A 22,680-nucleotide genomic window follows, 5' to 3' on the forward strand; every position below is an offset into this window, starting at 1 on the left:
GCTATGAGATTTTCTTTGTTCAAAATGGTACTTTATTTATATATATTATATTTTTATGAAGTTTTCTTACATATTATATACATATAATATAAATATATATATAAATAATTCATTACATTAAAACCGGTTCGAACCCGGTTGACCTTTAAACCGTGAACCGAAGACTTTTCCGGTTTGATGACCGGTCCGGTTTTAAGAACCTTGCTGAGAGTTACCCACCCCTGCCTGCTTTTTCTTTCTTACGCCACTTAAAGATATGCCATCGGGTCCTCCACCATCTTCGCTTATCCCAGATCCTCAGTATGAATTGAAGTACACCTTTTTTATAACTAAGCACACCCCCATTCAAAACAAAGAGAAAACAATTAAATGAACCCTTCCAAAACATATAATATTTATGAATGCACCATAATTTGTGTTTTTTCAAAAAATATCATCTGCTTCATTGAACCCTAATTCTCAATCCCCTCCTCTTCCCACCACCGGCCGCCGCCTCCACTACTGTCATCTTCGACTCCAAAATCTTACTAAGCACTCTTCCCACAGGAACCAGCAAATACAAATTCCCCGTCGCCTCCACTACCGTCATCTCTTGCATTTCTTGGGAGAGAACTGGAATCCGCTCCTGCAGCTGCTGTGCCATCACCTGGACCAAGCGACAGTGAGGGAGCTGGTGATGTAGAAACAAGAGAAGAAGCTAGGGATGAAAATGAGCCAAATCCGAAAAGAAGGTATGTCATTCATAACTTGGTATTACATGCAATTAACATTGTCCTTTCTCCTCTCTTTTTTTCCCTGAATTTTTTGAGAACAAGGGAAAACTGAAACTCGCGTGGAGTGCATGAACACAAATGAAGGGGCATCATCAGTGGTTGTGTCATAGAAGACAGTCACAGAGCCAAAAATAATTGTGCAAACAAGAAGTGAAGTTGATCTTTTGGGGAGTGAGGGAAGAGGGCGAATGAAGGGAAGAAGGAGAAAAAAAATGAGGGAAGAAGGGAAGATGTGGTAGGGTCAAATTAGGGTGTCATTAGATTGAGGTTTTTTTTAGTTTTTTTGGTGTCCTTAGTTAATTTTGCGGTGCAATTATCTTTACTACGTCAATTAGTGGCTTGATGTCTTTACTTTAGGAAATAAATTTATTGGATTAACCTCTTAATCATTTTCCTATAAATAATCATTAACCTCTACATTGTGAAAAACATGTGTGTTTGGTGGTTTGGATTCCGTGAGAGGTCAATTGCGATGGACAATTCAGAGAGGAATGTTATCCAACATCTTAATTTCAATAAGACAAAATGATTTAGAGTTTATGCAGACTTAATGTTACCTTGATAGTGTAGGCCCTCCTGGATATTACCCAAAAATAAAAAGGTTTAAAATAAAAAAAGTAGACTGGATTTTAAAAATGTGATTAGTGAGTTTTCAGTTTTATTAATTTTAATATAATATTTTTGAAGTGCATGTCATTAATTAGGATGGAATATTATTGAAAAGGACCATAATGATTGTTATGATTACTTTGCTATATTCCAAATACCTTGCATGGTGTAAATTTGGAGCGTCAAAATTAAATTTTTTAAAAAATAAAAAAAATATTGATTCCATAAAATCCTCACGACTACAAAGTATTTGTAATGATGATACCTATAAACTGTCGATTCAATTTATCGATCATAAGTTACATTCACAATTCCATCACTAATCATTACTATTAATTATCTTACATTTAACAAAAATAATTTTTATAACATCGAAAAGTTAACTGTTAAAAAATAGTAACCAAACAAATAATTTTATGATCACGTGTTAGGTTTTAATCAAATTTATTATGTGATATTGTGAGAAAATTATGTGTATGTGAGTCCGATAATCTTGAGTTTAGATTCATATTAAATATTTTAAAAATAAATTGATATGATATCGTTTTTAATTTTTAAAAAATTGAAACAAATACCTCACTAAATATCAAAGGAATATAAAAGCCCCAAAAGTTTGGTCCGTATATTTTGTTTTGATGGGGCCATAGGGTCGCTTTCACTCGCACACTAATATGGAGATCATGTACAATATCCACCGTCGATTCAAAATTCTCAATCGCAATCCACGTCGTCAGAAAAGTTTCCTTGTAGTCGCGGCTGTAACTTATTATAATATTATTATTTTTTCAAATTTACAAAAAGGGACAAATAGGGTCCTTTTCACTCGCACACAAATATGCAGCAGCATGTGCAATATTCACCGTCGATACAAATTTCCAATCTCAATCCACGACGTCAAAAAAAGTTTCCTTGCAGTCGCGGCTGCAACTTATTATAATAATATTAATTTTCAAATAAAGAAAAAGGGGCAAATACGCAGGAATAAATGTGAATCCAATCAAGTAATCAACGCCATCTATCGTCTCCGCAGGGGTTGACGTGTCCGACACGATATAAAAACAGCGCCCCTGGCCCCCTCATGTGTAGCCATTTTTGATTCTCAAGTCTGCACCAGTTAGGGCGGGAACCCGAAATTTTCACCCTAGCCATGCCCGTAAATGTCTTTCTCCTCTCTCTTGTCGTTCTCTGTTACTGGTTTCGTTCTTGTCTGCTTTTAATTTCTGTTTTGCCGAATTCGCGGACACGCACACGGCACACACGTCGCTGCTTCGTGGAAGATGACAAGAAATCAAATCGTTTAGGGTTTTGAGATCCGGTGCTAATTTTTCTCTCTACAGGAACCAGAAACGAAGATGAATTCGCGGAAGGGCTCCAAGGTGTGGGTCGAGGACAGAGATTTGGCTTGGGTAGCAGCTGAAGTGACTGGTTATGTTGGCAATAAGCTCCAAGTGCTTACTTCAACTGGCAAGAAGGTTATTATTTTTTTTATTTTGTGCATATATCTCTTTTCGTACTCAACGTTAGGGTTCTATTTGGTGGTTTGATTGTGTGCAGTGGAGATTACATGGTTTTTGGTTTATTTGTGCAGGTGTTGGCTTCTTCTGATAAGTTGTTCCCTAGGGATGCGGACGAGGAGGAACATGGAGGTGTTGATGATATGACCAAGCTGACATACTTGAACGAGCCTGGAGTGCTCTATAACCTTGAACGGAGATATGCTCTTAATGATATTTATGTAAGCAACTCTCCATGTTAGTACTTTCATATGTACGCTAACTTGGGGGATTCTTATTGTTTAAGCTTCACTTAAATGAAGTGATTATGTTGGTGTTTGGTAAAATTATAGTTAGTTGCGGTAGGATTTTTATGCTATTGAAATGGCAGGTGATAAATGCTTGATTTAAGGTAGTTGGTACAATTACGATAACCTTTTTAAAAGCGCGTAGACAATATACTGACCTAAGGTTCTTGATTCTGATTTGGCATTTAGCCAATTGGAACCTTTGCCTGTGGCGGGACTATGGTGGAAGTTACGATAGGAGAAACGAATATTGGAAAATAGTACATTGTCTAAACATACTCCATTTTGGTTAATATTTTTCTTGGTAAATGTTTGCATTGTCTTCTTTGAGTTTGATTGGTTGGGACTGAGGGAGGTGGAGAGAGAAATAAGTGCAACTTGATATAATATTCTTTGTTTGGTGGAAATAGGGGGGAAAATAAGGGAAGTAGGGTTGAGTGAGGGAAATTATATAACCTTAGTGTCATTTTGCGCTACCTACTAAGAGAGAAATTCCGGAGATGGTAGACACAAGCTAAAATAATTTGGGTTTTCATGATTATCAAAACTGATAAGTATGCCTCCCTTAAAGAGAAAAATAATTACGGACATAATAAACAACAAATGAAGAGTTCAGCTTCATTGACTTTTACAAATGGCTCCACTTCACTTGTTTATTTATTTTTAACCATTCCCCCCCCTCCCATTCCACCCAGCCCACTGACATGTTTATGCTCACACACTCTGATGTTAAATGGCCAAATATGTTGTTCATGTAACAATAAAGTTTCTTATCAATCATGGTACGCTGGGCATTTTGCATGGTGGTTTTGTGACATTATGTTCAAATATTTTTTATCCAACTCCGTGTGCAGTAAATTGCTTACAGCTTTTTGGCTGAGAGCAACTACCTTTTACAGATTAGCCGTAGACATTGAATTGTTCTGCTCTTTGTTAAGATAACATAGTTGTCTAGGCTACACAGTTAACGCATCACATTCACTAGTTCGTTCTGGCCTTCTGGGATATTATTGACCAATTACGTTTCTAGGAAAATGCAGTAGTTGTAATGATTAGTATTCATTTTATTATTATTAATGGCAAATACATGGCAAGAATCTGATTTATATGAAGTCCAAGCCTTAATTGTCTAATATTCTATTGATTTACAATAACCTTGATTCATGGCAATTAAATGATAATGCCTTGAAACCCTTATTTTATTTTGTTTAGGATTTTTGCTGACACATGCACCGTTTCCTTTTCTATTTTGGTAGACGTACACAGGAAGTATTTTGATAGCCGTTAATCCATTCACAAAGCTTCCTCATCTTTATAACATTCATATGATGGAACAATATAAGGGAGCTCCATTCGGTGAGCTAAGCCCCCATGTTTTTGCTGTAGCTGATGCATCATACAGGTATGTTGAGTATGGATACCTCAAAGGAGTTTGATCGCTAATATCTGATAGGGATTGCTCCCTTGTAAAGTGATTTAGTTTGCTTCTGCTTAATTTAATTCCAGAGCAATGATGAGTGAGCATCGAAGCCAATCAATACTGGTTAGTGGAGAAAGTGGGGCTGGAAAAACTGAGACGACAAAACTGATAATGCAGTATCTCACTTATGTTGGTGGCCGTGCTGCTGTTGATGACAGAACAGTTGAGCAGCAAGTTCTTGAGGTCAGTGTTATCTTTGAGTAATTATGGGTAACAGGACATCTTTCATCTTCATTCTTGTCTGTTTCCTTCTGTTAAGAGTGTTATGTCATTTTGCTGCTAAGGAGTAAGGACTGACTATTTAAACCAATGGGGATTCTGTTTGGGGTTGGAATTCAGCTTAGGTCTTCTGTTGAGTAGGTTGATCATTTACTTGTAATGAGAGGATCTGTTAAGTTCAAATCTTATATGGGCTATGTAGAGAGTTTTTGCTTTGCTATGAAGATGCTGCTGACTATCTGTGTTAATTATCCAGTCAAATCCACTATTGGAGGCATTCGGTAATGCTAGGACTGTCAGAAATGACAACTCAAGGTGGGTTCGAAAGTTTTCCCATGCATCCCTCAAATGATTATACACAATTTCTTTTACAAAGTCAGAGTTTCATTGCTTTCCTTTTTTTTTTTGTTGCTGTTTAATATTTTTCGGGAATAGGCATGCTAGTTATGTGTTTTCCCTCAGCTTCCAAGTAATGCACAAGATATCGATAAATTTGTTTGAGTCTCCAGCTGTTCTAAGATTGTGACAGTATCCTTCATTTGTTGTTCAACTTATAATATAAATCGATTAAATACGAAATGGAAGTATGGCAGTAAAGCAGATGTTTACAAGAGATCGTCAACAAGGTGAAAACAATTATCACGATAAAAAGGAGACAAGTAAATCAAAGCGAAGCTAGATTTCCTTATAACTTTCTGAAGATGTTTGACAGAAATTATATATTTGCACAAAATATGATAAACCAATCTTCTTCAGAGCCAATTATGTTGCTCACAAAATCTACCGTTTTCTTCCCTTTATGTGAGTTTAATCAGTTTATGAACACCGTCTTCCCGTAGAAACCACTTTAAAGCGAAGATTGAGAAGATGATTCCTGATGGTAGGGGATGGGAGTGTTGGGGAAGGTTGCCATAGACTATGGGAACCTTCCCGAACCACCACGAACCTTCCTCCCAAGCTTAGCCTAAGTGAATTTGAATAAGAACTCTCTATCTTATTATTTTTCTTTTGATACAGAAGCGATTCAAGGTGATACTTTCTCTAGACTGATGTAGATTGGTAAAGATGATTTAACTCCCAGTTGACCTCCTTTGATCATTTCATAAGTTCTCTCAATGTCATTTTTAAAATTTACTTTCTGATGTGGGGAAGACTTCAGAGTTGCTAGTTCTTAACATATTACCCGTGTGTACTTGTTGGAGTTAGACTTGCCACATTGTGTTGTCATTAAATGGTCCCAGTCCTGTTTAGATTTTCATTTACCCATGTTTCCCATCATATTAACTCTTCTCTTATTTACGAACAGTCGTTTTGGCAAGTTTGTTGAGATCCAGTTCGATGCAGATGGACGTATATCTGGTGCCGCAATTAGAACATACCTTCTGGAACGGTCTCGTGTAGTTCAGATAACGGATCCAGAAAGAAATTACCATTGCTTTTATCAGTTATGCGCATCTGGGAGGGTAAGGTCTTTGTCTCTATGTGTGCCAGTATGTGATGCTTGTGTCATGTCTACTGGATTCTTATGAACATTATCATAAGACTTGTCTATGAATGTTTAGGATGCGGAGAAGTTCAAACTGAGCGATCCGCACCAGTTTCACTACTTAAATCAGAGTAAAACGTATGAATTAGACGGAGTAAACAATGCAGAGGAATACATGAAGACTAGGAGGGCGATGGATATAGTAGGAATGAGTCGTGAAGAACAGGTTTAATTAGTTTACGTGATATCCTGAATCCTTACAATTGGCTAAACTTCTTTTGTCTTTTATCTCCTGTGCATTCAGCCAATCATTCTTATGTTACAGGAAGCTATATTCCGCACCCTGGCTGCAATTCTGCATCTTGGGAACATTGAGTTTTCTCCAGGCAAAGAGCACGACTCTTCAGTCGTAACGGATAAGAAATCTAGATTTCATCTGGAAATAGCTGCCAATCTTTTTATGTAAGGGATTGAGATTTATATTAAGTTTATTAATTGATGAAATCTTGTTATATTTTACAATTGGAAGTATTCTGATGGTCTTTATGGTTGTTATAAGTAGCGCAATCAAGGAGAACAATGTTCCAATCGATATATAACAGAAAACATTCAAAGATATCAATTTCTACTCATATACGTATTTTAAATAAATAAATATTACCCTTTTTCTCTGGTTATAATTCCTCGACGCAATTAATTTCTCCCTGATTCAGTGCAACCTTTCTAACTTGCAATAACTGGCCATAGGCTAATAAAAACCATTGACAGTATCTCAAAATTTGGATTTCTATATGCAGGTGTGATGTGAATCTCTTACTAGCAACATTGTGTACTCGCACAATTCAGACCCGTGAAGGAAATATTGTAAAAGCTCTTGACTCAAATGCAGCTGTAGCAAGTCGGGATGCGTTAGCCAAGACTGTTTATGCTAGGCTGTTTGACTGGTATACTTGATCATTGTGCATTAAAAGTAAGTTGGTTCAATTGGGTAAATTTTGTTGACTATCTAATTCTGTTTGGTTTTGATCCTTCATTTAGGCTTGTAGATAAGATTAATAGGTCTGTTGGGCAAGATTTGAATTCTCAGATACAAATTGGAGTGTTGGACATTTATGGCTTTGAATGCTTTAAACATAATAGGTAATTTCTCTCTCTATCCTGTTGTCTTTTTTTAAGTGCGCTTGCCCATATTGGAACATTTTGTTTTTAATTGTCATAATGTCTTGAGAATTGGGATCACGTGATTGGAGAGTCTGAAACCTGGTTTCTAATTGAAATGGAACCCACACCTTGAGACATCATTCTGAAGGCAAAAGTTGCCTGGTAAATCCAGGCAATGAATCCTGGATTTGCTTTGACAGACTGTTTATTGCTCCAAGATTTGGTTATCATATATCTAACGGTGAAATAATTGCTATCTAGGAAATGCATGTTACTTACGATACCTGTTAACTAGAAGCAGAGTAATTCTTGAGATTGGTTTTGCAGCGTAGCAATAACCTGGCGAAGTTCCCTGATTGGTTTGAGAACCTGATTGAAGAAGATCAGAACTAAAATTGCCAGCCGAGGAATCATTCTGTGCCACATCATTTTCTTTTTCTAATTAGTAAGATTGACTAGAAAGATTTCTTTCCTAAAGGATGGCTTTGAGGGGATAATGTCCAAAAACATTCCCAGTTCTCTTCCTTTGTCCTGGGTGCTAGTATTATTGAATTTACTTTGACGTCCAGGAAGTTGAAGTACCTGTCTTTTTAAGAAATACTCTTAATCTTGATGGGGGATTGTTTCATATCATGTCTGCATTTTACATATCTAGTTTTTTGACCGTTTTATTTACTTAATATTTATTTCACTTCTTTATTTCTTATTGATATAACTTTTTTCTGTGTCACAGTTTTGAGCAATTTTGCATTAACTTTGCAAATGAAAAGCTTCAGCAACATTTCAATGAGGTGTGTCATTATGTGCCCTGACCCTATAAGAGTTCATTATATCAACCGAGAATATGCAGTACTATTTTTTTGAATGATGATTACGCTATACTGTTTTTGACCTTTCCAATTATTTCAGCATGTATTCAAGATGGAACAGGAAGAGTACAGAAAAGAGGAGATTAATTGGAGCTATATTGAATTCATTGATAACCAAGATGTTCTAGATTTGATCGAAAAGGTTTTCTTTGTTCATTATTTTAATAATTTGACCTATACACTCTAATTTCTTACGTATTACTTTCTATCTGCAATGCACCTTCTCTTCACCTGTTTATGAATTGAATTTATTTAGACTTTTGATTTAGGAAAAAATAGTATTTTTCAATAATATATGCTAACTCTTCACAGTTGAATGGTGCATTTAATAAGACTATGATCAGGCTGAAGTTCTGACTGCTGATTATGTGATGTGCTGGGCATTATGACTTAAGTGGAAAAACCATAATGTCCATAGGTATGGTGGAGCAATGTAGAAGCCTGCATTGCTAATACTTGGGATATCACCTGAAATGACGCATATGCTGTGTGTTCTTTATTTTGTTCTCTATTATATGTTTGTTTGGTTATTTGATTTTTATGTATGGTGTCATATGGGCTTTTGTGTTTGATTTTGATGTTTTAAAGTTTAAATGGTGTTTGTCCAACTAATGATTATCCTTCTCTTATTCTATATTTTCCACGCTCTGCTGTGGTCGTATTAAAAGGAACGCTTATTACTCAAAACTTGAAGGCTTTCTCTTGTTTCTTTTTAGCTCCCTCACTTGTGAGTTGTGAAGTAGCATAAATAAAATGAATAACTATAATCTTCATGATTACATTGATTTTGATATCTGTTTTTCTGATCCTAAATTTGCGTTACTTGCTCCTTGACCTGATGGTATTTTTTATCGAATTGCAGAAGCCAATTGGGATAATTGCTCTATTGGATGAAGCTTGGTACAATTTGATTTCTTCAGTATAAGTTGGTGTGTTTTGCTTTGTAAACTTGTTTAAATGCAGTTTATCCTTATCATGATTTTCTTATTCATGCAGCATGTTCCCGAAATCAACTCATGAAACATTTTCAATGAAGCTATTTCAGAATCTTCGATCTCATCCACGACTGGGAAAAGCTAAATTTTCGGAAACAGATTTTATCATGTCCCATTATGCTGGCAAGGCATGTCCTATGTTTCAGATTCTTGAAACTAGAATAATCTTGTAATACCAAGACATATCAGTATAATATGCTCACCATTTTCTCTGTAGGTCACTTATCAAACAGATACCTTTTTAGATAAAAATCGTGATTATGTTGTGGTAGAACATTGCAATCTGTTGTCATCCTCGAAATGCTCGTTCATTGCTGGTCTTTTCCCTGCTCCCCCAGAGGAATTCTCGAGATCATCTTATAAGTTTTCTTCTGTGGCCTTTCGGTTCAAGGTAAGAGAACTTCTACTTGAAACCTTCTGTTCTTTCTTCTATGATACAAGGCTGTTTCATGATTGATGACATTTAAGAAAAAAGTTGGAGATTCTGACTTGAACCGGTGTCTCTAAACTTTGACGCTTGCACCAATTTAACAGTCATGTCAGATGGTCTTCAAGCACAAATAAAAAATAAAAAGAAAACCTCACATCAACTTAAAAAGGTGGCTTCCTGGTGTTTTTTTGAATCACCCTCAACTTGAGTTGGCCGATACGTATTTTTGGCATAGTTCCTGTCTTTCAAAAATCAGTAACACTGCTTTCCTTTCCTGTGGTTTCATTAATTTGCCTACGGTTGGTTGCTTATTTTTTCAATCACTACTATCACTTGGGGAATTTGTATTAAACCAATTAAAGGTGACAAAATGTTGTGTCGTGTTTTGTTTTATTTAATTTATTGTTTCTAATAATTTTGGCTCCATCCTTGTTCATGTCTGCTTTGATGGTGGTGGTATGATATTTATTTTCTCTATGCTTTGCAATGAGGTATACTTGTTCTAGTTTAAATTTGTAATGGGTTATTCAACTGTTAAATATTTGGGCTTGGTGGATGGTTGTTGGATTTTTATTTTTGACTTGCTGAACCATAACCGTTAACACCATCTTCGTGTTTCTAGCAACAACTTCAAGCACTCATGGAAACCCTTAACTCAACGGAGCCCCATTATATTCGCTGCGTGAAGCCAAACTCTCTCAATCGACCTCAGAAATTTGAAAATCTGAGTATCTTGCATCAATTGCGCTGTGGGGTCAGTAAAATTGTTCTCTTGTTTTCTTATAATTTAGTTTCTAGCATTGTCTGATTAGTCACGTATGGCTCCTATAACTATAAGTGTAGCACTCTTGGCTTCTAGCATGATGCTGAACCCTTTCTCTTTTTCTCTTTTTACCTTTGTTTAGTTTTCCATTTTGTTTTGTTTGTGTTTCTGGCTCTGTGTTTTAACATGCTTTCATCATATTGATGCTTTGAACTTTTGTTTGTTGTTTGTCATGGTTCATTCTTCTGGTTTCTTTATGTTTGTTTGTGGATCATATTGTGTCTATTCTAAAACCACAATTATGACCCTTGAATCATGTTGAAAAAATTAAGCATTGTTGGGTATCCTTTTCTTGGAATTATTGTCTCACCCTCCTATTTGGCCTAATTGTTGGAAGTTTGCTGAGATTTTATACATAAAATAATAGAAATTTGATTAACTTTATGTTACCGAAAATTTCAGCCCGAGAATGTCTCATGTGATCTTTCTTTCTTATCTTATCTTATCTAATCCATATAAAATATTATTGGTGGCTTGGCGCATGGTTGCAGTAGGTGGCTTTTAAAAAGTCATTATTATTGTCCATAGCATGATGTACCGGTGTATGCCTTTATGGAATGATGAAAAAGTACACAGATGCAGTATTTCTCCCTAACGAGTGATTAGTATCATTGATATTATAGAGTACAATGCATACTGGTGGGAAGGTACCACCTTTTAAGTACACTTGTATGATATCTTGTTTGACAGATTTTCACTGATTATCCGTTATGCAGCAATTAACCAAAATTCTGAGCAATTTTCTTTGTAATTTTGAATTATAAGATAAAAATTTTGCTAGTTTCAAATTTGGTTTACGGACCTAAAAAAAGGGGTATGTTGAGATGACGATATATGGTTCTCGGTGATGAATCCCAATGCAAATGATATTGCAACAGTTAGGGTTCAGCATGTTGTAGCTGTCTGCTTGCTGCTAGTATGACTTATTGTACTCTTTTATTGTGATTATTAGAATAAAGCTGAATCTATTTTCACTTTATTTATCTTCCCTTTATTGGATTATGCACACCTTCATAGTAGCAAAATTTAATATTTCTTACCACTGCCATGCTGATGAAGTAATTTATTGTAACAACTGTTTTGGTTAGTGCAGGGTGTCCTGGAGGCTGTCCGAATAAGTCTGGCTGGCTACCCCACTCGAAGGACTTACTCAGAATTTGTGGATCGTTTTGGGCTTTTAGCTCTTCATTTACTGGATGAAAGGTGTCATTTAAGTGTTTCTTTTTTCTTTTTATATTAAACGTCTGCCAATTATTTTTTTGGTGTATGGTCTTCTTTTTTGTTCCTACTCTTTTGTGATGTGTAGTTGTAATAGGCTAATAGCTACATTTTATTCTTTTTTTTGGTGGCGATGTCTATTATTGTAGTATATCCATTAGATTAAAATAACTAGATTCATATAATTTAGAATTCCTCTTATTTTTGCATTTTCTTGTTCTTTTTCTTTGTGACCTTCCTCGTTCATTGACTTTTTTGCTCATATAACTATTTTCTGCTACTTTTTTCCTTATTTAGAATTTCCACTTATGATCACCTTTCTTTTGGGGTAAATGATTTTGTTTGCAGCTATGATGAAAGAATTTTGACACAGAAGATTCTGCAGAAGTTGAAGCTTGAGAACTATCAGGTATGCATCTTTAACTATGAACATTGTTAATTCCCTTGTTTGTAAGTCCGGTAGATGTTTCCCATATTTTGTTTTGTCAATGATGCAGCATATCATTGACATGTAATGTCTGTTGGATGTTTGCGATTCAAAATTTCCTTTTGCAGTTGGGGAAGACTAAAGTGTTCCTTAGGGCTGGCCAGATTGGTATCTTGGACTCTGTAAGGGCTGAGGTTCTGGACAATGCTGCCAAGTGTATTCAGCGTCGGTTGCGCGCATTTTTTGCCTACAGGAGTTATATCTCAACCCGGGCTGCTGCAGTTTCCATCCAATCATACTGCAGAGGTTTTTGTTATTATTTGTTTGTATCTTCTTACTGACACATTACCCCCGGCCACACTTTCATATTCTTAGAAAATATCTATCATCTACGATTATCAGTTTTTAGAAATTTCTTGGGCATAATATACTGATCGATGACTTCAACCTTAAGTGCTTTCTTACTCTCTGGAAGATTATTGGTAATTCGTGCATTCTGTTTTTTTCATGTTGATTTTTTTTTCTTTTGCGCTTAATGCCAATTCTGTGTGTAGGATGTCTGGCTCGAAAGATGTATGCTATAAGAAGGCAGACTGCGGCTGCTATTTCAATACAGAAATATGCTCGCAGATGGCTTTTAAGGTGCACTTACATGAAACTGAGTTCCATAGCTGTCATTATACAGTCCAACGTTCGTGGTTTCATAAGTCGCCATAGATACTTGCTCGGAAAGAAGCATAGAGCAGCCTCACTAATTCAGGTAATTACAATGAATTAGTAGATGTTTGTGCCTTTGTGGTTGTGCTTGCTACTCTTTTGTTCGGATGTGCTATGGGATCTGTTCTTTGTTTGGAACTTTGGAGGACTCAAAGTCCTTATACCACTTCATCTTTGAAGACACTAAAACTACTAAATGGCAGACATTTCGAATCCTAAAAAACGGAAAACCACTTGTGGTTCCGAAAACAAAGATTAAATGACTCATCACTTAAACTGTTTGACTAATCTTTTGACCAGTTGGTGAGTTTCAGCAGTACTGCATTTTACTGTAACTATTAAAGTGTTAATCTATTCTCTTATATATGGTCTTCTCCTTTTTCTTACTGTGGCTTAACTGGGAAGTGCTTGAACTATTTCCATGTGTGTTACAGGCTTAAGCTTATTCATATCTGCTTGTGAAATGTGATAAATTGCATGAAAAATTAATCATCCTTTTCACACTATGGTTCAATCTTGCTAATGAATCATGAGGGTTGATGCTATTTGATTTCATTGCTCTCTTCTTTGTTCTGCTTCTTAAAATTCATAAATTTTTAGACTCGTTGGAGAATGTACAAGTTCCGCTCAGCTCTCCGCCATTATCAAAGAAATATTATTTCGATACAATGTCGTTGGAGGCAAAAACTGGCCAAAAGACAGCTTCGGAGACTCAAACAAGTGAGAATGTTATTCTCTCAATATTGTACATTAATATTTTTTGGTGGCAGTGAGATGAATTTATATTCAGGTTATTTAACTTTTATTGTTGTATCAAATGTCATTGCTTTAAGCACTTTTTTTAAAAAAAAAACCTTTTTGCAGGAGGCCAATGAAGCTGGTGCCTTGCGCATGGCTAAGAACAAACTTGAGAAGCAGTTAGAGGATCTGATGTGGCGATTACATCTAGAAAAAAGAATGCGGGTAAGGTTCTTTCATGGTTTCCTTCTGCACTCATGCAAACTCATTCTTTTTCAAAATAATCAATTTTGAGAAAAGTTCTGCCTTTATTTTCTCTCCTATTTTACTAAGCAAAGATTTTTTAATTCTATATCCCCCTAAAATAAAGCCATTTCCCGCCCACACTTGTTGTGTAGGAATGGAATGTGAGCTAAAGGAGTATTATCCGGAGCTACTTAGTGTAGAGACTTCTATTTAATTATTTTCTAGTGTTAATGTAATGGATTTATATTAGTCATATATTCTTAAATCATCATCATCTCATCATCCGAGCCTTTATCCCAAAAGTTTTGAGGTTGCTTACATGAGTCTATGAGGAAATCAATGAGAATCTACTAGAATTATTTTCCTCCATTCATTTCTATATATGATCAAACTCTCAATACCGCATATTGAATTCATATCTTTTCATACTACTTCAAGCCATGCCTTTTTTAGGTCTTTCTCCTCATTTCTTACTCTATCCTAATATCCTATACAAATTCTCTCGATTGTTTTTATTGTCGCACCGCTCTCTCTACGATGTACATGCCTAAGCTATCTTACGTGGTTTTCTCGCAACTTGTTCTTCAATTTGCCAGAAAACCATTTTAAGACGCGGAGCAACATTTTTATTCAATGGAGAGCACAAGGCGGTAAAGTGAAACAACATAAAACACCTCGGTGGAAAAGTGAAAATCAGCCAAAAAGCTAGGGGCTTTTTCAAAATTTTCCTTTTTTAGATTTTGCCTGATATGCAAAGACTGTTTAGGATTTTATTATCACCCTTGAATTGGCTGTTGGAGTTTTATGTTCTTAAGAGTGAATTGTGAGTTGCAGGTTACGAGTGAAGAGGCAAAGTCTGCTGAAATATCGAAACTCCAAAAGATGTTGGAATCTTTGAACCTTGAATTGGATGCATCCAGGTTAGCGACAATCAATGAATCCAATAAGAACGCAGTGTTGCAAAATCAATTGGATCTATCTGCAAAGGAAAATTTTGCTTTGGAGAGGGAACTTGCTGCAATGGCTGAACTGAGAAAGCAAAATCAGTTATTAAAAGTAAGTTTATATACATTTTGGAGCCTGTCATGTATCTTTAGCCATCTTTTTACTTATCGTGTTCATTTTCCTTTTCCTTTTCATATATTTTTTGTATCGTTTTTCGCTTTAGGAATTATTTTTTATTCTGTCATGGAAAGTTTTGTTTGGACAATTCGAATCTTCCAATTTATGAGATTTATAACCATCATATAACATATATAGACGCATGTGTCAAGTTTTAGATCCAATGAGGTTTTGGTTAAATTAACGTAAATTAGACAGATCTCAAGAATTGGTGGGATGAATTGCAGAAAATTAAGAGGAAAATTGGAGAATGGGTGCATCGAGTACGTCATGTCTGTTTTTTCTGGAACTTGGTTCCTGAAGCAGCAGATGTTGATTTTGATCTATGATGTTGCTTGTTGCATCTTTTCACTATTATTTCTGGTGGTGTTCATTTCTACTGTTGGATACACTTCATCTGGCTTTTCTTTGGTGGAATTTTTTGTGTTGGCAGCATTTTGGCAGTCCTTGTATGATATTTTGTTGCTTGATAAAGTTTTAGAGTTATTATTGTGTGATTTAAGTTGTTGAAGGATGTTCCTTGTTAAACCTTTTGACCTTTTGGACATTTGGTTATGCGAGTTTACTCAGTATTTTACTTGAGGATATCCTTAAAAAAGATTTTGCTCTTATAGGTTTCATTGGATAAATTGGAAAAAAGAAACTCATTCCTGGAGCTTGAGCTTATCAAAGCTCAGAAAAATAGTAGTGATAACATTGAAAAGTTGCAAGAATTTGAAGACAAGTGTTCTGAACTCCAACAGAATGTGAAAAGGTATTGATCATCAGTTAAAAGTTCATAACTTGTAAATACGTTCAATCTTTGCTAATGATTTATGTAGGTGATGATACTGCTCATCTAATGTTGTTGCTATTATATTTTGGGGCATTCTTTGTTATGATTTTGTAACTTATCTTATTTATAGTCTTGAGGAGAAACTCTCAAACGTAGAGGGTGAGAATCATGTCTTACGTCAGAAAGCGTTGAATGCCACTCCCAAAGGTCACTATCCTGTTCTTGCAAAGTCATTGTCAGAAGTAAGTTGTTACATATTTGCATCATTCTACATATAGAGCTTCCATGGTATCACCATTTGCACGTGATTGATTCTGTGCCAATACCTAAATAGTTCTGGGTTGTTCATTGTTAGACATTTAATTTGTCTTTTGAGCTTTACTTTTTCTATGATGAGAGCTGTTTATCTAGCTGATTATGTTCTTTCCCCCTAATGGAACAGAAGTTCTCTGGCGCGCTTGTCCTTTCCCAAACTGATCGCAAGACTGTATTTGTAAGCTGTCATTTTTTTTTCTTGTGGTCTTAAATGTATTTGCCTCAACATGTCAATTTTGTTTTGCACTTATGGACGTTAAATTTGATGCAGGATTCACCTACACCTTCAAAACTTATTGCACCTTTTTCACAAGGCTTGTCAGAAACGCGTCGATCAAAATTAACTACAGAAAGACTACAGGTGTGGTAACTGTTCATTTAGTTTTTTGGAACTTCAAACTCAGTTTTATGTTTTGATACTGCATAGCTCTGTTTTGGAGAACTTAAAATTATTTTTCATGTAGGAGAACTATGAATTCCTCTCGAGGTGTATTAAGGAAAATTTGGGATTTAACAATGGTAAGCCACTGGCGGCTTCTATCATATACAGATGTCTTCTCCACTGGCATGCCTTTGAGTCTGACCGGACTGCTATTTTTGACTTCATAATTGAGGGAATTAATGAGATTCTTAAGGTAATTCATTTGCTTCAATGCTCATGTTTGCAATTAAAAGAACTAATTTTATTTTGAACTACCTGAAAATGTAGCACTGCTGAGACTAAAATTTATTCTTTTCCTCAGTTTATAAAATTTGTATGTGGGCTTTTTTTCCCACCTTTGCTTTCAGTGCTAATGTTTGCAATTAAAAGAATTAATTTTTATTTTAAACTACCTGGAAATGTAGCACTGTTGAGACTAAAATTCATTCTTTTCCTCAGTTTAAAAATTTTGTATATGTGTGGACTTTTTTTTTGGGTGGAATGTTAAATGGTTGTGATAGAACATCGGTTACAAAGACGTATACAAAGAAGAGGGCACATGGCAGGGTTTGAGTGGGTGCACTTGTTTTAATTCTATTGGTTGTTGCTTTTTCTGTGTGATGTCGCATGTGTTGTTTTGGGGAGGTGGTTGGCAGCAGAGCAGGCATTCTGGACTTTAGTGGAATTCTCTGAAAGGAGATTTGGGAGGTTCCTAGTTCCTCGAAGAAACTAGGGTTTATCCTTCTTACTTTGTTATTTCTCTTGATCTGGGCTGTAACAGATATTTCCTTTGAATGAAATACCTTCAGTAGCATTTGAGTATTCTGAGTTTGGTGTCATTATTCTGGTTATCTTGTTCTATTGTTCTTGTGTCTATCAGGTTGTCATGAATTACTTGTCAGTTAAAGCTATCATCATTGTTTCAGGTCGGGGATGAGAACTCCATCTTACCTTACTGGCTGTCCAACGCTTCAGCACTTCTATGCCTCCTACAGAGGAATTTGCGGTCAAACGGATTTTTGAGTACAATTACTCAACGTCCTGCAGGGTCTTCTGGTTTACCTGGGAGGCTTGTGAGTTATCATCTTTCTGAAATTATAGAACTGTTTTATTTATTAACGTCTCTAAACCTCTTATCATATTTTCTACATTGTAATTTCTTGTTCTGACCTATGTTTGGATTGTAACTGCTTTACTCTAGCTTTATGCATGTCTTACCAAATGTTTTAGTGCCTTAGTGCAATATCATTTTCAGGAAAGTTGTGTATGCTTTCTAGAGTTGTTGACACCTCTTATCCCAAACTAAAGTGCCTAGTAATTTGATGGAAGTGTTGGTTATTTATTTTGTATCCCTTGCTCTTCACTTCCTTTAATTTTGTCCATCTTCTGGGATGATAGTGACAAATTAAAGGAATAAGAAAAGCCTCATGGCTCTTTCTTATTTGTTTTCCTTTCTTTTCTTTACCTTTCCCTCCCCTTTTTGGGTCTGCAATCGTTTTTTGCCAACAAGAATGCACGTTTCATGTTTGGCAGAAATAGGTTTAGTGAATGGTTTCTCAATTTTTTTTAACCAATGACTGTTTCTTTTACTCAAATGATATTCTTAGCCGTTAATAGGTGGAATTCTTGTGTAACATGGAAAGGGTCGGCATGAAAAAGCAAAATCTTAAAGTGCATGAAATACTCTAGACTGAAGAATCTTAGAGTACCCGACTGAGCTGACAATTTGTCTTTTCTTAGTTATTAGAGTAATGATGTCGGAGCTGGGTTAAGGCTTTTAACTTGCTGACAATATGTATTTTACATTCTCTCAGCTTCAATTTTACCTGCAAACCATGGGGTCGATGCCTACTGTGTCTGACTTTGCCCTGTACACCATAGTCCCGTCTACAACCCCTGTGGTATATTAATTTGTTATTGAGACAGAATCTCATGGTTCATTGTAGGCATTACAAGTGAAAAACTGTGGTTCTAGCTCTTCTTGTGTCGTACTTCATGTTTGAATGGCAAAATTATCTCTTTTTTGCCTGCTTGAGTTAAAAGGCATGTTATTTTGCTCTTGCAATTTTGTTCACAAAAATTGTTGCTTAATTGAATTAATTTCACCTGCAAATACAAGTTACAGGGTCTAAAATCTCCTTTTAAATTTATGGGACTTGAGGATGGCATGTCTCACTTTGAAGCAAGGTACCCAGCAATGTTGTTCAAGCAACAACTGACGGCTTGTGTTGAGAAGATATTTGGATTAATTCGTGACAATTTGAAGAAAGAATTATCACCCCTGCTGGGCTTATGTATTCAGGTGAGGTTCCTATCTTGCCCTTTTCATAGGTTGGATTTGATGAAGATTAAAAGATTTGAAAGTTAAACTCTAGAATTTTCTTATTCTTTTTGTATGTTCTTTGAGATGTTTAACCAATGATATTGACTCTAGTCCACTGTATATAAAAAGCAACATGTTCATCGATTTTGTCCAAACTTTGTAGTTGGTGTCGTTGTAGTCACGACCTAACAGGAACTGACATTGCTCTATTTTGAAGCCTGTTTGTAATGCAATACATCAAAATTTTCCTTATGTCCTCAACCACTTTATATATTATTTTGTAGTTTTAGCTTTCACCGTGTTCAAATCTTCGAGTTATTTTTCAGAATGATCTACTCGGGTCTATTTTTATTCATTGTTTTTGTGATTGGTCTGTTAGTACCAAGATAAAATTATTCATGCATGGCAACATCTTATTTGTTGTTAAGAGTGAGGGAATTTATGCAATCACATTAACTTCAGATTTTTGATTTCTGTGCTTTATTAAATTTGTGTGTATACCATCTTATCCATGACCCTACCTGCACGGGAACACAATTGTCTGCTTGTTTCTCTTTCCCTTTCGGCTATAGTTTTTTGGAACTGCTCTCCTTCATTGTTGGACATTAACCATATATTTTGTTGAAATCAAATATGTAAGGCGCCCAAAGCTGCAAGAGTACATGCTGGAAAACCATCTAGATCTCCAGGGGGTGCTCCTCAGCAATCGTCTAGTAGTCAGTGGGACAACATCATCGGATTCTTGGATTCTCTTATGGGTCGTTTACATGAGAATCATGTACGTGTTATGTTTGATTGCGTTTCCCCGGCTTGTGTTGTTGGACAAAACTTTACTCATTTGATAGACTTTTTTGTATGGCTTCAGGATTTTTTATGCACATCGTACCTTGTTTTGAATGGTGGTTTTAAATTGTTGCTTATAACATGTAGGATGTTGTATGTCAACAATTGCAGATCTAGTGTAATCTCCGTACAATGGCTAAAAATATTTGTGTCCTTGTACTTCGCTGAGATATATTGCCTTGTCTCTTGCATAATGCAAAAAACTAATAATCTTAGACGCAAAACATTGACCCTATTGCACATAATTTGTGGTTGTCAGTGCTGCCTTTTTTCTGTCATTCTTTTTTTTTGTGTACTGTGGTCCAGTATTATTGCCCTTGTCTCTTGCATAATGCAAAAAATTAACAATCTAAGGTACAAAATATTGGAACTATTGCACGTATTTGTGGTTGTCAGTGCTGCCTTTTTTTGTCATCATTCTTTTTTTTGTGTGTGTGTTCTGTGGTCCAATATTATTATTCGAATGTCTTGAATATTTGCAAGACATATGGATGGGACTTGCATTCTATTTATCTACGACCGTTACATATCTGTTTCTGCATTTTTTTAAAAATAATCCTTTGCTTTCTTACACTTGGGAATGTTTGTTTTCTATATCCCCTCTTAGTTTAGGTTGTGTTTAGGCAGCATTTTTGAGATTCAGTGAGAAAATTTGGGTGATGGATAAGAGGCTCCTGGGTGTTGATGTGAGGTGGATATTGATTGTCCAGTCATTCACTGGGGATTCTGTTGTATATAGACAAATATTTTGATGGATGAGAACAATTTGTTCTCAAATTTTTTGATTACATTTTGAGGCAAAATAGCAGTTGACATTTCCCTTCTTTGCAGTGTTCAGAATGTGGTGAATACCATCGATAGTTAATTTCATGACTGTCTTGTCATCATTCAAAAGTTCTTGGAATGAGCATTTAGTTACTAAGATTGTATTTCATGATGGTCTTTTACTATTGATTGCTTTAAATCATTTTCTACTCCTCTGACCAAGAGAGTATGTATTTAGGTACCCTCATTTTTCATCCGTAAGTTAATTACCCAGGTTTTCTCTTTCATCAACATATCACTTTTCAACAGGTGAGGAGGCAGATCTGTTTTTCCTCTTTTTCTTCTTCTTCTTTTTGCCTTTTGCATTAAAGATTGTCTTCGTTTTATTTAGTCTTCTACTAAGGCGTGAATGTTGCACATTTTCGAATGGGGAATATGTGAAATCTGGTTTAGCAGAGCTGGAGAAATGGATAGCCCATGCAGGCGAGGAGGTAACCACATTCTTTATCTATCATGTGAGTGTGGCAAATGCTAGATTATGCTGTATGAGACTAAATCAATTTAAACTGTAGTATGCAGGAACTTCTTGGCATGAGCTAAATTTTATAAGGCAGGCAGTTGGATTTCTGGTAAAAGCCTTTTCATTACATTATTTGATTCTGTGAGGTTGTAACCTATATTCTCTCTCCCTTATGTTCATAATGGAACTGATTTAGGTAATACATCAGAAAAGGAAAAAATCTTTGGTGGAGATCATGCAAGATCTTTGTCCGGTATGATCTTTAATTTGGTATTTCTCTGGATTATCTTCTATTCTCGACTTGGAGTATTTGTCAGGTTAGATATCCACATTTCTGGTATCTTGATACATGGACAGGTATTGACTGTAAGGCAAATCTATCGAATAAGTACAATGTACTGGGATGACAAATATGGTACTCAAAGTGTGTCAAATGAGGCAAGTTCCAAGTGTTGTGCCAATTGTCTCGTGCTTTTTTGGTCAAGTCATAAGGGTTTCTGATGATAATGTGGTTTATAGGTCGTTGCTCAAATGAGGGAGGCGTTGAGCAAGGACAATCAGAATCTGACAACGAATTCATTTTTGTTGGATGATGACCTAAGGTAATCTTACTTTTGTCAAAGTTGTTTATTTGATTGGAGTCTTTGCTAAAGTCTTAGCACTATAAACAATGGGATTGCTGCTACATTTTTGATCAACGGGATTGGTCAAGAGTCGAGACCTTCATGGCAAGAAGCCTCTTGTAGTCTGTCAAATTCTGCGTTTCTTAAAGTCTATGCTTTATGAGAATAAATAAAAGTCCTGTTCTGGTTTTCTCTTATTAGGCTTTACCTAACAATCAAAATACATAATGTTGCTGCGTAACATGTAGAATATGCTATTTTATTTTCTAAGTTGGAAATTTCTTATAGGTGAAAGTATAAGCTTCGTTGATGCTCAACTATCTGTGTGTAGTTTGGTATAGAAACTCTTGTCAAATGCTTATAATATTTTTCAATTAGATACTCCCTAATTAGTAATTTTTTCTAATGCAGCATTCCATTTTCCACTGAAGATATCGATATGGCAATTCCTGCAATAGATCCTTCAGATATTGAGCTTCCCAAATGCTTGTCTGAATATCCTTGTGCCCAGTTTTTGCTTCTGAATTCGAAGTGAATGGTCTGCTACTTGAATTTGAGGAGAAGAAAAATAGTAGCTGGAAGGAAACAGTTATTAAGCTTCAAGTCTTACCTTTTTTGAGGCTGGAAGTCGAATCATTAGATGTGGAAGACGAGTTTCTCAAAACATCCATACAAATTTACATGACAATCCAAAGGTCATAAGAGATTGGATTCATTGAATTTCTCATGTGGTAAGAGTAAAATCTTACTCTTCCAATGAAGAAAGTCTTGGATTTTTCTGTATTAATATCAATATGTCGCCTGAATTAAATTATCTGTAGATTTAGCTGGTGGCTTTGGGGTTCATTTTCCTTTTCATGTACATGTTTAGTATGATAAATGTTTATGCACTTCTTCTGTAGGTTGTACATAAGGAAAAGTTAACTTTCTTAGCTGAAATCTATTGAAAGTTGAAGAAAACGGTAGAGGAACATTCATTGA

At 35.7% G+C, this 22,680-nt stretch overlaps 1 protein-coding gene across 5 annotated transcripts; it reads left to right on the forward strand.

The window, feature by feature from the left end:
• Positions 1–2,382: 2,382 nt before the first annotated feature.
• Positions 2,383–22,659, forward strand: LOC119997993 (myosin-15). Of its 5 annotated transcripts, none has more exons than XM_038845251.1 (39): positions 2,383–2,535; positions 2,720–2,854; positions 2,971–3,117; positions 4,440–4,585; positions 4,690–4,846; positions 5,139–5,197; positions 6,189–6,345; positions 6,445–6,594; positions 6,694–6,830; positions 7,166–7,312; positions 7,407–7,508; positions 8,263–8,320; positions 8,439–8,540; positions 9,261–9,298; positions 9,395–9,521; positions 9,611–9,784; positions 10,446–10,577; positions 11,740–11,849; positions 12,213–12,273; positions 12,420–12,597; positions 12,846–13,051; positions 13,609–13,728; positions 13,873–13,971; positions 14,827–15,048; positions 15,729–15,868; positions 16,020–16,131; positions 16,332–16,382; positions 16,476–16,565; positions 16,669–16,839; positions 17,552–17,698; positions 18,745–18,927; positions 19,589–19,726; positions 20,795–20,865; positions 20,948–21,047; positions 21,129–21,185; positions 21,273–21,329; positions 21,434–21,514; positions 21,596–21,678; positions 22,111–22,659. In XM_038845251.1, the coding sequence occupies exons 1-39, from the start codon at positions 2,530–2,532 to the stop codon at positions 22,232–22,234; spliced, it is 4,575 nt and encodes a 1,524-aa protein (XP_038701179.1). In that variant the 5' UTR covers positions 2,383–2,529; the 3' UTR covers positions 22,235–22,659. The 5 variants fall into 5 exon arrangements, with proteins under 5 accessions (XP_038701179.1, XP_038701176.1, XP_038701177.1 ...); XM_038845248.1 differs by having other exon boundaries at positions 2,393–2,541; XM_038845249.1 differs by having other exon boundaries at positions 2,393–2,541; positions 18,751–18,927.
• Positions 22,660–22,680: the final 21 nt, after the last annotated feature.

The sequence above is a fragment of the Tripterygium wilfordii genome, chromosome 4, assembly GCF_013401445.1.
Source record: "Tripterygium wilfordii isolate XIE 37 chromosome 4, ASM1340144v1, whole genome shotgun sequence".
NCBI classification, from domain to species: Eukaryota; Viridiplantae; Streptophyta; class Magnoliopsida; order Celastrales; family Celastraceae; genus Tripterygium; species Tripterygium wilfordii.

Bases quoted from the DNA above. Each gene is read 5' to 3' on its own strand.
- LOC119997993 (XM_038845248.1), top strand. The intron at 8,541-9,260 runs GTTTTCTTTGTT...ATCGAATTGCAG, and splicing joins TTCTAGATTTGATCGAAAAG to AAGCCAATTGGGATAATTGC. The intron at 16,840-17,551 runs GTAATTCATTTG...TCATTGTTTCAG, and splicing joins GAATTAATGAGATTCTTAAG to GTCGGGGATGAGAACTCCAT.